Below are 18,134 nucleotides of genomic sequence, written 5' to 3'. Positions count from 1 at the left end.
CGTATCGAGGCTTTCATTTTCGCGATATCGATATTTTTCTCGTGAGCGTCGCAAAAATCAACAACTTTTCATCATCATTTTCTTTCTCATCGTTTTAAAATTTTTTCCTCATCATCACGAATAAGGTGTTTGAATAAACGGCAATACCATCTGGGGAAATAATACGCCACAAAATATACAATACATCAGTTCATTTGTTTTTTTCATCCTTTCTTCGGCGAGATATTTTTTCACATATCTGTTAGTTATATTTTTCTAGGTTTCTCATAATTTATACAAATTGCTTCTATAACATTCATTTTATCATACATGGACCGATGTGGTTGTTTCATATTTCTGAACTACTACTTTATACATTAGATTTTTAAACACTGTACACAGAATTCATTGTTGTATTTTAGACGTTTCTTAGTCTGAATTTTCGCTAGCGTTTCGGCTTCGGAATCTCCAGAACCGGGACGTTTCGTAACTCGACCTATGCAATCATTAGATCTTCACTCTCCTCAAGAGTTAACACCACTAACCCTAACATTTTCGATCAACCTACAGCCTGCAACCAACGACCCTTTGAGACATGATATCACGATTGTAGCGTGAAGTCAGATCACTTTTTCAAAGCATGCGGATAAAATTTCTGATGTCTTGTGTTTTCTAGTTTATTTTCTATCAAGAATATCGCCAGGGAGATCTCGAACCTGAACGATTAAAAATCGGAAACATCAAACGTCTTAACGACGCAAGGTTCCAGCTGCAGATTGATACTTTCATTCGTTATCAAATCTAGACCAAATTCGGAGATTTTCTTCCGTTTCGAGCCGAAACTGCTACGTAGCTACACGAGTATCTATAATTTCAAATGAAAATTTCTTTCTACAATTTCATCCCTAAACTGTACATAAACAACTACTGACGTTTATCTCTCGTTGAGTTATTGCGACTTATCGATAAAAAATGATCGTTAAAAATGTTTCTTTTTACAGATTATTCAGCGAGGGCTAGAGAGGATTCGAGCTAGCCGGGGGCGCGGGGGTTTCGAGGAGGGGGACGAGAGGGCTTTTCTCTAAATTCAGTTCCGTAAAAAATTTCCAGTAAAAATCACCAATGACGTTTGAGTAGAGAAAGAGAAAGACAGAAAACGAGAAAGTGAATATTTATCAAAAGCGTATAAAAACTCTTCATAACTCCTATTATCATAAAGCTATTGCGGGAAGGACCCAGTTTAACGGAGGGGTGTAGGGGAAAGATTTTACAAGAAATACCTAACAGTTAAAGTACCACGAAAAATTGAATCCGGTCGAAAAGAGTGGCAAAACTTTTTTTTCTAAACCGCCAACGCCAAACCGGGTCCAAATTCCTGATTACTTACTCCCTAGTTCTATACTTACTAACTATCTACTCTAAAGGTGGAATATAATACACCGTTTCGCTCAAACCAATAAAGATGGCGCTACCGTACCCTTTCATATCACTCCGGTATAAAAATCTTTAATTTTCTAATACGCGCAAACCCTTTTTTTTCTAAAGAGACGCTTTAAGCCGATAAATACATTTAAAAATGTTAAACAGAAAATATTTCTCGGTTATATCGCGATAGACGTGAAGAGAAAAGAAATTTGTCTGCCCCGACACCTGGCGGCGCGGTAACGAACTACGTAAAGCGAAACGCTAAATTCATATTACGATTGAACTACGAACGAAACTGGTGTGAAAAGTTTTTTTTTTTAAAAAGCGCGCAAAGAAATCATCATAGAAATTCGATATTTTACAAAACCACGATATCAAACCTGATCCGTATGAAGCGGATTTCATCGTTACTCGGAATTTCATGAAACGTGACATTGAGCCGCGAGTATCAACGAACCAACCCGGCTAATATTGACTACACCCAAACCAACAACACCCGACAACCTACACCTATCAAAACACACGCGCACAACCCACGTGCGCGCGAGCTAATCGGACATCTAGAAAATTCTGTTATATAGAAATTTACGACAAAAATTCGTAACAGCCATTCTCGAAATTCTGATAATTAAACATCGACTAATCAATAATATCGAATATTATTTTAAGTTCTATATACTACAGATTTTACTATATACTGACTTGATATATATATATATATATAAGTGATTATAGATATTAATATAAGTATCATTATTAGGATTATTATCAATATGTAGTTTACACATTTATTCTACACGGATGCCACCTATATGCAATTATATAAACCACAATGTTACATATTATACACTTATATATATATATTTATGAAATTCATTCATATAATTATGTTCATTAATATTAATATCTGTTAATTAGTAATCAATTAATATGATTCGAAATGATACGACATTATATTCAGTAGAATAAAGCAGCGTTGGTTTAACATACGTAGGAAACGATTAATCAAAATCTATCGAATCGTAACAATAATTATCATCGCATTCGAACGCCGCCGCCGCCGCCACCGACGAGGACAAGCGGTAGGGCGCGAGAAAAAGCAGAACTACGGAATTATCGACAATGACGACTACGACGACTACTACAAAGAGATTTACGTATGAGAAGGGCTCGTAGAAAAAACACGATAACTGGAAAAATAGAATTCTCGGAAAATAGAAACGATCTTTTGCTCCATTATCATCATTGATTGATTTACAGAATTAAAAACTTTTTCATTCGCTGTACATTGAGAGAGAGGTTTAGGGGGAGGGAGGGGAGCTATACAGATCAGGGGAGCGGGGGGGTATAACACCCCGTTTTAACGATATATCTGGCCTGTCAACGAGATTATTACTATCAATCGTTAAGTATTGAAAATGCCATCAAATACACGTTCAGCTGCGGTAAGCGTAGATCGTATTTTCCACCACTAGGGGGCACCACTGCTGCGTATTTTATCGATTCATGACGTACGCATTTCGTTTTAAGTAATCATTATTGTCATGGGAGAAAAACATCAGATTTGCTATTATCATCGGTAAGTAGAATCGAACGGGTTCTTAAAAAAAATAAATCTTTTTTCTCTTTCGCGGAGAATTTTCTGTACACGTTTTCGTTTTTTTTTCAAATTTACACATTCGTAGGTTTCTTAACGACGCCTGGTGAATATTCCATCAAATTCCCCCCTCTACCGAAGAACGGGATTAGTTAGGAACCCACTCCACCTTTTAAACACGTATCAAAACCCGGCAATTTTTACAAACATTTTTTCTACCTTAGAATCCGACAGGCGGTGGATAAAAATACGAGACCGTACGTACCAACATACAAACACACGCACTCACGCCACCTATAAACCGTTCGAAACACTACCTATCGATAACCGCGCGATCACCGTGTGATAAATTTCAGAACGAAAGAAAAAAAAGTCGGCTCGTTATTCTAAATATCAGTTATCTATAACGTACTCGCGATTAACCCTTTCCAGTTCGGGTCCTATACGGTCTGACCGTAAGTAAAGAAGACCATCGTCTTGATAGACTTTATGTATTCTTATTACACTTTTATATACACAGTTTTAGCCACACTTGATTCAAGACTTTCGGCGAACCGCATTCAGGATTCAGCTGCGGAATTTTAATTTTCCAGTTATCAGACCGGTTTGCCGATTCAAAGCCATCATGCAGACGTTAAAAAACGTCGGCTACTTACTAAGGCCTGTCTTCATTCTTACTAGCCCCTGGTTCACCAAAATATACACAAGTCATATATGTAAACTGCTTGTCAACCGGAAAGGGTTATTCAAGAGCCATTCTCGTTAATATAAAGACTAATTAATCAATATTAATTAATTAATTACAGAGTCAATAATCGTTTTTAGCACCAGAAATCGTGAAAAATGGATACAGGAAATTTCTTACAAGGTTTTTCAATATTTATATCGATATTTATAGAATCATAATTATAATCATTATTATTATTATTATCATTATTTAATTCTTGTACTAGGTTATGCATTTTTATGTTACAGAATACTGACTGAGGTCGTACATACGAGGAGAATCGACACCGGCGCCCCCTTGTGGCCGCGTTTCGAACTATACAAATTTACAAACGGCGTCAAAAAATTCGAAAATTAAATTTACACAAGTTTACATATTACACTAATTTACATCTTTTCTAGTTTTACCGTAGAATTTTTCTTTTCATATTCACAAAAAATTTGCACGCAGTGTCGGCATTCTCCACTAGGGGGCAGGGCGAGTTAGAATTTACAGTATTCGCGTAGTTGTCTTTCTATACATATATAATTTTCGTTTTTCTTTTTTACAGGGCGTCATTTTTAGAAAAGAGAACTGAATAATCTTTACAAAATTTTACAAACGGGAGACGATTTTTTTTTAAGGTAATAATAATTCAACCTTTACTGAGATCTGAAAGACACATCACACTAGGCTTACACAACGTACGCCACTGCATCAGAAACGACACCGGGTATTTGGTTTCATCGAATGACTTCTACAACCATTTGACTCAACATTCTCAGCCGATACCAAAACCAAGTCGCACTGGAGCCACCACGGGCCTACTACATCAATCAATCCGTTAAGAATCAGGCCTGGTGTTTTCCGACGCAGCGGGCGCGCGTCATCATTCGAACATATACTACAATCAGGGCGACATTCTCTGACCTCAACCCCTTTTAACATACACGCCAACAGCTAAAACCCGATAAAAAGTTTTTTCCGCGAATCATTTCATGATAGGTCGACAAATAACGGGATATTTATAAGTTTCTGAAAGGTTCGTTCGATTCGTTTTTTTTTACATTGCGAATGATTTATACACGAAATAGTGGTAGTACGTTTTATTATACACACTAGAGGGCGCACTAAGCACTCGTATGATGACGATGACGATGATAGCGGGGGAGTTGTGAAGATGAGAAGAATGAGAAAATAAAATGAATCTCATTATTGCGATTTATGCGTGTGTGTTGTTTTCTATACAAGCATTCGTTTTTTTAGTTTATACAAATGTACACAGATTTTTACACATTTATAGAACAATTTCGGAAAGTACTAAGAGACACAACTAAGAATGACGTGTGGGGCAGGGGGATTGACAGCGGGCTACTGTTTATATATACGTGGAATCATAGTACGCTGATTAATGTTTATCATGGCTGCTAGGTGGCACTGCACTTATGTCTTATCTACTCGAACTATGGTTCATAAATTAGTTTGCGACATTTCATTGACTTGTAATTCAGAGGATTCCAACTGTGGCAAGTGAGGATCCACCAGGTGCGCTAGTGCAAGTAGCACATCAAATACCACAGCAATCAAGGATTCCATTATATCTACGAATAGAGCCTGCCACCTAGCGGCCGATGTACGAACTAATATATATATATATATATATATATATATATATATATATATATATATATATATATATATATATATATATATATATATATATATATATATATATATATATATATATATATATATAATATATACACACACACGCCCTACACAGCCGTGCATGCAGGTAAATATATTTATAAATATCAATATCTAATATTATCCCAATCGATACGATGTAAAATCATCGCGGGTTTGCGAGGGAAGTGTAAAGGGTCGTACGTGATTGCGCAATAGCGACTAGGCAGCTGCGGCAAGCGAGCAGTGATATATCTAATGGACACCGAATACAGGAATAAGCGTCGAAAAAAAAGAAGACAAACAACCCCGATTATTCAAAAACTATCCCTCGACCCTAAATCGAGGCGTTAAAAATAATTATCTAAATATCCTAAATATTAATCGTTACAATATTTATACAGTCGTGTTAGTGATATATATCGATATACATTCATTATCATGTATTATAAAGATAATCGCGCCACCTATATACCGAACACAGAACTAATATATATCAACCTTTCACCTTTTAGTGAATGCCGAGCGCGCGCGCACACACCTAGCGTCGCGCGTTTTATAAATCAATTAATAAAAAAATTTCCGCCCACGAATTCGTTTTCATCTTCAGCCTCGACGGCGGTACCTTACACCAGCGGGCTTCGAATCGGGCCCTCATTCGTGCCCCTCGTTCCAATCGTGATTTTAAGATGCTATCAATTAATCGCGGCGCCTTCGTCGCCCGTCTTAAAAAAAACTTTGCGCTCGATTTTCGATTTCGCGCGTTACTACTGCATGGAGCCGTTCGGCGGCATTCCGATCGGGCCGAGCTCGGTGTTTTTCATGAAGAATTTCTCGAGTTTCGCGAGTATGTGTTTACCGTACGTGTATTTACGCAACGTGCCGACGTGCGGACGTATTTTGTGCATCAGTATTTTGCGCTGCGGCGGCTCGGCGACGTCGATCATCTTCTGCACGACGTAGTTCGCGAACTGATCCTTCATCATCGTGTAGAGGGCGCTGTGAGGCCTGCAAATAGCATCGCATCTTTATCTTATACTCGTTTACTAATGTATATAATGTATAATATGCAGTGTTGATACAGTTCAGAATTTTTGCGTCCCAACTGCAAGTAACTGTGCAACCTGTAGGCCCTAGTGGGTCTAAAAGAGACGGCCAGAGCCTTTTTATAGGTTGTTATGGCTCACAACCTCCTGACCAAGTTAGCAGCTCTTCTATTCAAATGTTGGCTGAATTTATTGTGGGATTTCTCTCGTTAGCAGAGCATAGTCCATGTATGTGTCTCGACAGCCAACGCCAGAGGTGGCTTCGAACTAGGGACCTCTTGGTTCCCAGTCCTCCACTCACTCAATCAACTAAGCTAACTGCACAGGACAGGACACTAAATAGTTAATAGTAGGTGAGTATTGCAAATAACGTTTATGTTTTAAAATGCTTTCATATTCTGTTTTTATAGTATTTTTTTCTTCTATACTTCATAGAAATGGTTGACACGTGTATAAATCTATTCTATTTTATGGAAACACCAGGATGATCATTGCTGAACAGTTGACCTGGAATTTGTCCTCGGAATTTCCAATCGGGACCCCCTTTCGGAAGGCATGGCGACAAAATGAGTCATTTCACCTGTACCTGCCACTCCTCCCAACCACCCGAGGTACCAAGGTATCAAACGACTCTCCTTGTCATCCCTAGGACAATAGAAACTCCCCTATCCAGCCATCAATGCATTGTAAAGACTTCCTCATCCCTGATAATACCAGAACCAATCCTCAACAGCTCATATTTCCATCCAACCCATGGTATCGAAGAACCTACCCACATGTCTTCTCCGCCCCTAGTAACATGAATGCCGAAATAAAGAGTCAACTTACCCATCATTCATGGAACAGACTTCATCGATCAGTAAAGCACGTTCGCTTCTTGACGAATGAGAAACACACTTCTCAACAACATTACTATAAAATAGACGACACATAATGAGTCAAACTTATTAAATACTGAATGAATTCGGCTGTAGAAACAAGATTAACTACAAACCTGGCGAATTTGTGTTGAGCCAGTACAAGAATCTGACCACGGAGCATGTTCACTATTTTACTCTTATCCTCCGGGCGGCCGTGCTCCAGCACGTGCTGTATGACGTAGTTGCCGTACTGATCCTGTACGAGACGTTCGGTGTGTTCGTGTAGTTCCTCCAGTATCGGAGTCGTCTGCTCCGGAGTGCAGTGCTCCAGTATACGCTGAATGACGCGACAACCGTACGGGTGTGTGGACAGCGTGAATACCTGCGAGATTATATAAATATCATCAATATTGCAGCGAATCACACAGAACTTTATAACAGGATTACAACACTGATAAATGCTGTAATTACGTAGTTTACGTAGAGTCAGTGGCTGTTAATAATTGAATAGATGGAAAAAACTCTGGGGCCATTTTTGCTCAAACTGTTTATGAGTTAAGCAGTGGATAGTTGACCTAGTGAGCAACAGGTTTTATAACGCATGCACCTAAATACAGTTAACCAGTCATCACTTAAGTAGTGAGTGACCAGTATAAGACTGATCGCTGTCAATTTTGGACTCCAGCGCACTATTAGGCTGGTCAGTGGCAACAGAAACTGACAGACCTGTGACGTCTGACCAACTCCAGTGACAGGCTGACCAGGGACTAACTGACCAGTGACTTATTACAAATAATATTGGACAGACTGAGCTGAGTTAACTGGCAGATGAACATCATGGTAAGAATGGGATCTCAACTGTCACCATGGCATTTATCCACCAGTTCACTGCTCACCCCTCATACTCTTCCTATCACAACTCACATGTTCGAATCGAGGTGTGAAATTCTAATCATAATCATCAGGGTTTCTATGAACTAAATATCAACAAACTGGAACAAGTTTGCCTTGCACGCTGTAACCAACTGTCTGAGATTTCATGCAATTATAACTGTAGATATCAATACATCTATTTCACCAGCACGTACCTGTCCTTTGAAAGCGTCGATGATAAACTGTAGATGTTTCGGGTCGACGCATTCGATACATTTCTGTACGACGTGGTTTCCGTTCTGGTCTTTGACGCATTTCAAAACGTGGCCGTCCAATTCTTTAACAATTTCAACCTTTTTAAACGACGCAAAACATACAAATACAATACACTTATCTGGTTCTATCTAGTTCATTCCGAAATGATTTATTTAGGAGGTATTACATCAGCCTGAACTCAAGGTAAGATCGAGCTGAACCTATTTTGGCCCAACAACCAATGTATCTAAAAACTTAATGCCTTACATTTCCTATTTTATCCATCCAATTTCTATTTATCAATAACTAACTTATATATAAGAACTTGGTACCTAAAGTTCAGATCTCGGACACGAAGCAAACTGACCTATGTAAGCTGAGCAACATTTAGGATTCATTTGATGAAAATCTACGAAATTCAAATTCTCGTACCTTGTTAACTTGCATGTCGGGAGGAATCGATTCCAACGCTTTCTGGATCACGCGACAACCGTACATCTGCAACGCGAGTGGCAGCACGTGCCCGCGTACTCGCTGAGCGAGCGTCTGTTTCTGGTCGGGCGTGCCGAATTCGAAAAACTTCTGAATGACGTAGTTACCGAAGACGTCGGTCATCAGGCTGTACGCGGCGGTGAGTATCTCGTTGAACACCATCGCTTTCTCAGCGGGCGTCGCTCGTTCCAGTTTCTGCTGGATGAACCTAAACACGAATCAAATACGCGAAACTTAATTCCCTGCAACTGTCTAGATTTTTAATACTGTCATTAGGGGCACATTGGATCAAGCACTGGACAAGGGTGACAGAGTACGATAAAGTCAGCTCATTAGACACATGAGGATGTAGTTGGTTGTCTGTTTAAGCAGTTCAGAAAATTTCACTTAGAAGTTTGCCGGAATTAATCATTGCTACCTCAAATCAAAATCTGGCTAATTAAATCTCATTCTCTATGAACATCACCAAACCCGATGACAGAAATTTCCCTGGTTCTCAGAACACCTGCGACAATCCAAATTCTTCACCCGTTCTAAACTTGTGAAACCTAAAAATCCCTAATTCCTTGGTTGTTTGTTGACAGTTTCTTAAGAACCATGAACATATCAGAGAATGGAACTGCTGGGCTGCGTTGCACGGACTGGGTATCAAGGTAAACCGTCATCCTCATCCCGAGCGTCAACTACCACAGTCACAATGATGGCAAATATCAAAATGTTTCCAGTGATTATTCAACCCCGATTATCTACGAAACTCATCCCGATTTTTTTTAAAATCTCGTGTCCTCCTACCTAGAGCCGTGTTGATCCTGCGAGAACTCGACGACGTGATTCACCAAATCTTTCAGCTGCAGATTCGGAATTCGATTGTTGCGGAAATCTTCCAACAATCGACTGCGACCGACTGTCACCTCTTTCGACAAACTCGATCTAAAAAACAAATTAACATATTTTTTGCTGATTGCTGATTTGCTAGTGTTTTTAATAAGGTGAGAGGGGGTGTAAATAAGGCCCGTAATATTGAAGACTTAACAAAGACAATTCAGGTCCATCTTCAGAGATCTATTAGGGTCATTTATATGGACTACTATTAACCCTTTCAGTGAGTCTACACCGCAGAGCGATGTATAGATTGACTGCAAGTACACTGCATCTTTGTGGATTGGTGTTAGTTTATATCTTTCGAAAGATGGCAACAGGTATTAATCAATCAGCACTGAGAGTTTAACTGTAAGTTAATTCCGTCACCAGGGGGATTTATGTATCTATACGTTCACCCGAGACTCAATAGATGGAGCCACCGGTGTAAGAGATAGACGTTATTTCTATTCGCAATATAAACGCCTAACGTGCCGTTTGAGTCGCTGTCAGGAGCTGGATTGCAGTTTCGGTTCAATAGATTGAGCTGCTGATTCAGATTACTTACCCGCGAGCCATGTTGCGAGTGTTGAATATACCGTTACCGAAGAACGGGCTACTGCTGGTCAGTCCGGCCCGGTATTTAGCCTCGGCCCCGGGCGCTGCCGAGTAACCTCGCGATCCGCTACCGCCTAATCCTGAAAAACAATTTTGGTATAAACTATAATTCTAGCATCATCGAATTAGCTTCATTGTATACATCATCGCATTGGCTTCTCCAGTGTTACGCGTAAATTAAAGCGTATCTTCACCAAAGATCGACGAATTCTAAATGAAACTGAAGCCACAAAGCCATGTTGGCTAGTCCATAATGAATAGAATAGAATATAATAATTAAAACTTGATCGAAAATTTAATCAAATTACGGTTAAAAAAACTGTGTTAATCAAAAAATGACGTTAAGAACAAATCTTTTTTTTTGTTTTGTTAAGTAAGACGAAAAACGCACCTTCGCTGCTCCACCATTTTCCACCGAGACTCAAATTGGAATTTGAACCGCTGAGCGACGGCGGGGGCGTCAACGACTGAGCCGACTGGACCAGTCCCATCGGACCGGCGGCCGGCGAGCCGCTGGCACCACCTCCCATCGAATTGTAGTACTGATTCATCGGCATCTGACTTCGTTTGAATTCGTTCAGTTTGTATTCGGACAGCGAGTCGCGACGATTCGACAATCCAGACAGAAACTCTACCGATAGAAAACGACGGAGACGTTGATTTTAAATTTGAATTCCTAACGACCGACCGACTTTCCACACGAACACGCACGTACACGCCGGTCAGAGAAAAATACATTGTCATTTTCATAGTTATGGTAAAAATACCCGAGAAATTTTATCTCCTGACTTCATATCGAGAGTGATGAAACCTATAAGCAGAAAAACTTTCGAGAAATCATTCCCTTAGATATTTTGTGTTCAACTCAGAAACTCAAGAGCCTGACTGTTAAACCAGGCCTCGGGCCTAGCTAATAAATGTCCATGTGGTCCTAAATCGACCCTTACTTTTTTGGATTGGCCATAGAACTTGAATGGCCGCTTAAGTCTAAGCCGCAAGTGCATAACTCAACCATAATGCTTAAACATTTTTGATAAACTAGGCCTTTGGGCTGTGAACTACGCCATGTGGTTTGATTATTTAACGGTCCCGCAATAAAACCAAGCCCTTCTCGCTTGAAAAATAATCATTCCATTCAAAGTGAACAAGAAATCACTCTATTTGAAGTCAGAAATAAAATTCTACTGGCATTGAAAACAGTTATCTATTTGTAGCAAGTGTATAAAGACTGAATTGCAGTAATTGACACAGCTCAGTCCTAGTAGCTGAACTTGCGCAACTTTTATTTCCTTTCAACGTCCGAAACAGTTTTATACGAAACACTAACAAAACTGATGCGATTCAAGTGAAAGGTTCAGTTACGATTAAAATGAAGCATTTCAATATAACTATACTGGTGTCGTATGTGTTAGTAAAAAGTTATGATCGAATATTAAAAACGTGACGATTTTCTGAATAAAGTGCGACGTGAAAATATATATATTTCACGCATAAAATGGACTTATATTTCACAAAAAAAAAGTTCGATTCAGTTTTCGAATCGCTTTAATTCACGAACCCAGTCAGCACAAAAAGCTTTTCAGGGTGGCCACTTTTATTTGACTTGCTTTCCCCCTCCCCCTTGTCATGCATGTTATCAATTAACACAGTCAAATACTAAGACAAAGATGAAAACTTGATTTTATGAGAGATCCAGCAATCTTAACGAATTTCATTGACATTTAGCTTTCTTCTTGCTTTTTTCATTGACAAAATTTCCTTATTTTCAGTTAAGTGGCCACCCTGCTTTTTCACGAAATCGATAATTTTTCGAAATTAAACTTCACTATCTTAGACTGATGACCAAATATTTCGAAACCTTGAAAATTTTTTTTTTGGTGAAAGAGAGAAAGCTTAGGTAGGGGGTCGAGGGGGTGCATACCTGAACCTATGCCACCTTGTGGTGTATTGCTATTACCATAACCAGTCTGTTGCGGGTTATTGCCGGCGGCCGTTAATAAATTGTTATTAGCAGACGTGTAACCAAGGTTACTGTTTCCCGTGTAAGCTGTAATCATATAAATAAAACAATACCGCGAATTTAAAACACCACCGAAAATCCTCGGGCGGACGAATAGAAAACCAACTCGGTCCAATTCTCCCCGAACCCCACCTGCCCAGTTCCACTGTCAGACCCCGGACTACAGCGAAACCACTGTCCGCTGACTTAAGCTAACATACAAGTGGGACTTAAAATTAGCTGTAACTGTGGAACTGGGTCATTATCTCAAATGAAAACTTAAGCCCAAGGCTCTTTGAATGTATCGTACAAAAAAAGTAATTTTCATGAAAATTATTAAACCACAGTAACCGAGGGAGGATACTCATCTTTAAATGAATGAGTTCGATATATTTAGTCGGTGCGAAGCAATAAGTGCATTTATTATGATAATGATATAATGACGAATAAATACGGCTCGTGACATTTTTTTCCACTATTGAATATTTCGTTACGTTTGTTAAGATCGTCGTTAAAAATATTATGCATGAATTCTAAATGATTTGTGCGCGAATATAATACGAATTGCGTTCGTCGTAAGATGGCTCTTTAGACTGTTCCGAAATGACGGCCGCCTCCGAGATCCCCCCCAATGATATCATTTAATCACCTATGTATGACAATGCCTTTGCGGTAAATATGTCCGCATCCATAAATCCCCCTACGAGGTCACTATCCGATCGGTACGACAGTATAGGTCGGATGTTCAATTCATAATTCGATGACATACGGAGATTTGAAGTGGGCAGCCATCAAAGAAGTCTCTAAGAGCCAAATTTTTCGTATGTTCTAGTGCCGGTCGAGTTTAGTTACGTACCTTGTTGTCCGGCGGCGCCACTTACTAGAACCGGAGCCGGGGAGACGAGGCGTACGGGCGTACCGATACCGCGAGCGTTACCCATCACTAACTGTCCGTTCTGGTCGTAGTACGCCGGCGCTAATATCTGATAACCAGCTCCCGGTAAATATACCGTATTCTCTACAGAACAAATATATAATCATTTCATCAGTTAAACCATGTTAAATTATTCGAACAACATCCAGAGATCTAATGTTTTCGGATCCAAGATTTAGTCCATTGCTAGGGGATCCATAACAAAGTCCATTGTAGGCTACCATGGTAAAACTAAGAATCACTTCTTATTGAACGTGTCGTGTCTCATACAAGAGGGTGTGTTGACTAAGAAGTACCTGTAACCTTATTCATAAAACTTTACTAAGCCTAGTTTCTTGCTAAGTTCCTTACTACCTATAGTTTGAGAGACGCAGTGGCCGAGTGGTTAAAGCAGCCGATCACTGGTCTCGTCGATCCAGGGTTTATGGGTTCAAACCCTGGCGGCGACGGAGTTTCTTGGTCGAAGGTTCTTCTCTCGTCTCTCCCCCACTGGGAAAAAGAAACATCGAACCCGCTTATAATGCCCTGCGTGGCGCTTGGCGGGTAAAGGGTGTTAAAAAAAACCTATAGTTAGCCTCTAACTAAGTTAGTAAGCTTTTATGAATATGGCTACTGGTGTTCGCATCACTTGAGTGGCGTTAACCACATACCTGGTGTTTGAATCTGTTGAACGCTGCCGTTATTCTGCGAGCCGATCTGATCCTGTTGCGACGGGGTCAACGGTCGTCCCTGTTGATTGCGTATCAACTGCTGTTGCTGCGGGACGCCCCCTTGCGGGTTCTGGCCCTGTTGAACGATGTTCGCCGGGTAGATACCCCACGGTACGCTGTAATACTGCGGACCGACGACGGCGGGACCTGCGCGAAGAAAAAAACCCGACCAGTCAGTAAACCTCGAATAAACGCGAAAAATCTAGAACAGAGCCATCTACTGGCACGATACGCACACTACGTAAAAGTTACGACGAACAACGAGAATAGTTTTAAAAAAAAAAACATGACCCTCGAATAATTTAAAATCTAATTCAAAATTGAACGAAAGAATGGAAATAATTTTTTTCAGCTATAGGCGTTAGAAGCGGCATTAGGCGGGCGACAGTTCAAAAGCACACACCGATATTGAAGCTAGCGCAAAATATATACGACACAAATTAAACGAAGCCTACAGACAAAAATCCAAGATTCAAGCAGAGAGATAAAAAAGAGCATAACATAACGAGAGAGGAGGGAATATTTGAGGAAAGAAAAAAAATTTTTTTTGTTTTTTGAAATTTTGAATTTGTTAAGTAATTTTTATTTTTGGTTTTACCACAACAACAATAACTCGGATGACAACAATCGTAACCGTGACAATGATAAGGAGACGCGATGACAGGACGCGGGTGGACGTTGTGAGATATAGGAGACTAGTCTAACGCTACCAACACATCGAGATCTAGGAGGATTCTTTTAAACGGTCACTACTGACACCCCCCACCCCTCGCCCGGAAAAATGAACTAATTTCATTCTAGAAAAAAATGACAACAGTTATAACTATTGATTTAAGGTATGGATTGTTTCAGAAATTTACGATTATTTTAAAAATCATTTTAATTTTTATCTACGGTTTGAATTCATGTAAGTTTAAGGTGAATATTCTTTTTTTAAAATCTAAGATCAATTGAATGTAAATAAAAATACTGCTGACAAGGTGTCGTTACTGAGGCCCGATTGAAAACAGTGCTGACTGTGATTACGGCTCAGCAGCACGGCGAAGCTCGGCTTTTATTATTCGAAAAATGACTTCGTAAATTTGTTGCCGCCTGGCCGCGATTTTTTACGACCTAAATCCTGAATCCAGTTCCGCAAAATCAAGTCAGAATCTTTTAACTCTACAAGTCAAATTAGTTACTCTCAATACATTTTCATGTCAGAATTATAGTTATATTTATCGAACTGAGGCCCGCTGACCATGCTGCCGTGGCCATAATTCACAATTTTGGAAGACTTGCAAGTTAGATGACTAAGGCAGATTTTGATTTGCCTCCATTGATTCTGGAATACTCTTCTGGACCCAGTTCCACAGTTGTGAGTTAGAGTTAACTCTGAGTTAAAGTTAGTTCATTTTCAATGTTTTAACCCAGGGTCAAGTCTTAACTGAGAACTGTGGAACTGGACCCTGGAGCATTTATTGCAACCAGTACAAGCTCTACCAATTTCTAATCCTAAATCGTTCAATCAAAACCCGCCTATATTTGTCAGTCAAAAAATAAATTCATTTTTCGATCATTCAAAGACTGCGGAACTGGGCCCAGAAATCGCATCGGAAAACGAATCTTTCCGATGACTTCTAACGGAAATGCCGAGCAGGCAAGCGCGCGAACCCGATTATTACACTACGTACGGGCTACAGTAACGCCACCTAGTGGTGTGAAATGTAATATAATCTGACCTGCGACTGGTATGCCGACTGCGTACGGATCCTGACCTGCATTGATAACGTACGACGTTCCTACAGTAGAACACGGTGAATATTGAATATAATAAAAAACACATTCAACAAAAAAGAAAAAAAAAAAAAGAAGAAAAACGTTTAAAAACGAAAAACGACGAACGAACGGAGAACAAACGACGAAGCCATGCATTTAAAATTGTAAATCATCGACAGCGCATTTGCACAAGATGATGACGGTCGCTCACGCCACCTATCAACTAGTCGGAGAACACTCCCGACACTCGGAAATTACGGCATTTACTGCAACGTGTAAATTGTACTCGAAGACCACGATAACTGACTTCTACCTGTCATTAGTTATAGGGAGTAGTTTTCAACGCAAATTCAGATTAAACTGGCATCGAAAATGGTTGTTTTATTGAGAACGGACTGGAAATGAATCCGATTGATTTTGGGCATATTTCTAGGAGAAATAAAGAAATAAAGCCCTCAAATGAGTACAGTAACTATTCTAGAAGCGCAATGGTAGTTATATCAGTAATTAACATTAACTTATCAACGTGAGAAGGAATATGTGTACTTCATATTTCGCTGCCAGATGGGATGAAATATTGTGGGGGACGGGGGGTTAAGTTGTAAGTCCCTTCTTTAACTCTCCAGCATGGGTGGGTAGTGACCCAGAAACAGTAAAGGTTAGGACCTCTGGGCAGTAGGGTTGAACAGGGCAGTCAACTTAAGCAGGCAGCTAGGCCAGAACAGAGCCTGGGCAGTCTAATAGGGCAGGTGCGCGAAACGCAGAACAGTGGGTTAAGTAGATGGACACCGAACTGCATCATATGGCAGATACTGTAGCACCCGAATTCAATTCGTCGAAATGAATTATTCTCCGTTTCAAATTCCAGCGAAGAACTACGAGAACGTACTAGTATTCGGAATGGCATCTTCGAAAAAAAATCATTCGATCGAAAAAAAAATAGCGTAGATGATAGTTCGAAATGTTGTAAAACGCATGCGCACCGCACAACCAAAAATACAAGCGACGAAAAAACTATTAGAAAATAAACCCCCACCTCTAAGGAAAAATATCTAATGCTTTGATTTCATCAAATTCTATTTTTTTTTTTTTTTGAAGATCTTTAGTTAAGTTTTCGACAGATAGAAGGCGTCGTGGCTCTACTTACCGAGTTGCTGTTGCTGGGCAGCTGCATATTGTTGCGGCGTTAAAACTGCGATCGGTTGCTGTCGCTGCATCTGCATCTGTAAGGCAAAAAGATAAGATTCAATATAACGCGGGTACCATACGTACAATTACTATTTGATCCCCTGAGAATACGCACCCTACAAGCTACCAGAGATTTTTATATCTCCTAAGGGAGGCGTAGAGGTGGATAGCTCATGACGAAATATCTCAAATCAGGAAGACAATATCAGGGAGGTCAATACCCAATTCCCGAGGCATTCGTCAACTTAAGTACGAATGTTTTACTAAGGAGGTTGATACCCCACGATAACCACCTCCTAGAGTCACCTCCTACAGTTATCTCCCCTGCGTGTTAAGATTAACAGAGGTCAGACAGTACGAATACAAGGTACATATCACTGCCAATAGATGGCTCTCCTCATAATCACTTGTCATCATTCACTCAATTCTAGTAACGCCAACTAAAATGCCTTAGTTCCGATCCAGAGATTAGAAGTGTCATCGGAAAACTTAAGACATCAATAAAATTCTAATTCCTTGAATTATTTGTCAGTTTTCCCTGCCTGATTTTCCGTGACATCTTCAGAACCTTACGCGGCTCACGTTCTTGATAAACAGCACCACCTAGGAATAAGTAAATCAACTAACCTGTTGATTATAGTCCATTCCACCGAAGTTCGGGCTATCCATCGACGGCACGATCGGGTTCGAATAATCGAACTGTACCGGGTCGATGCCGAGCTGTGGGTCGAACTGCGGCGCGTCGAGCTGTAACCCGGGCTGCATCAGCTGCGGCTGACCCTGCAGCAGATCCTCCGGTTTACCGGCGCCTCCCATCATCAATCGTTGATTCTCGATCATCTGCTGTTGTTTGACCTCGTCATCCTGAGGCGACGTTTGACGACTGCCGTTGTTACCGCCCGCGCCACCTGGCGCTCCCGGATGCGGCCTAGTTACCAGACAGAACGCCGGCTGGGCGACCATATATTTACCGGGCTGAACCTGCTGCGGTTGTGACCTAAAAACGGAAATTCATCAAATAGGTAAATTTATCTAGGTCAATTCTCTTAATTCGGGTCAGTTGAATCTGAATTTCGATTGGCACACCCTACACATGAATCAGCGCTCAAACAGGTCAGAGAATACAAAATCCTATGATATTTTCCCGATT

At 40.2% G+C, this 18,134-nt stretch overlaps 1 protein-coding gene across 1 annotated transcript in view; it reads right to left on the bottom strand.

The window, feature by feature from the left end:
• Positions 1–5,476: 5,476 nt before the first annotated feature.
• LOC141910421 (pumilio homolog 1-like) overlaps positions 5,477–18,134 on the bottom strand; it is a 30,592-nt gene continuing 17,934 nt past the window's right edge. Inside the window, exons 7-20 of the mRNA XM_074801159.1 lie at positions 17,612–17,981; positions 16,944–17,019; positions 15,760–15,819; positions 13,979–14,185; positions 13,251–13,412; positions 12,317–12,442; positions 10,787–11,026; positions 10,346–10,475; positions 9,712–9,849; positions 8,869–9,127; positions 8,388–8,525; positions 7,434–7,681; positions 7,268–7,351; positions 5,477–6,401 (exon numbers count right to left, since the gene is read on the bottom strand). Of these exons, the coding sequence (XP_074657260.1) occupies positions 6,161–6,401; positions 7,268–7,351; positions 7,434–7,681; positions 8,388–8,525; positions 8,869–9,127; positions 9,712–9,849; positions 10,346–10,475; positions 10,787–11,026; positions 12,317–12,442; positions 13,251–13,412; positions 13,979–14,185; positions 15,760–15,819; positions 16,944–17,019; positions 17,612–17,981 (2,479 nt within the window). The 3' untranslated portion in view covers positions 5,477–6,160. The remainder of the gene's footprint in view (positions 6,402–7,267; positions 7,352–7,433; positions 7,682–8,387; positions 8,526–8,868; positions 9,128–9,711; positions 9,850–10,345; positions 10,476–10,786; positions 11,027–12,316; positions 12,443–13,250; positions 13,413–13,978; positions 14,186–15,759; positions 15,820–16,943; positions 17,020–17,611; positions 17,982–18,134) is intronic.

The sequence above is a fragment of the Tubulanus polymorphus genome, chromosome 8 (assembly GCF_964204645.1).
Source record: "Tubulanus polymorphus chromosome 8, tnTubPoly1.2, whole genome shotgun sequence".
NCBI classification, from domain to species: domain Eukaryota; kingdom Metazoa; phylum Nemertea; class Palaeonemertea; order Tubulaniformes; family Tubulanidae; genus Tubulanus; species Tubulanus polymorphus.
This window is presented reverse-complemented; position numbering and strand designations above follow the sequence as displayed.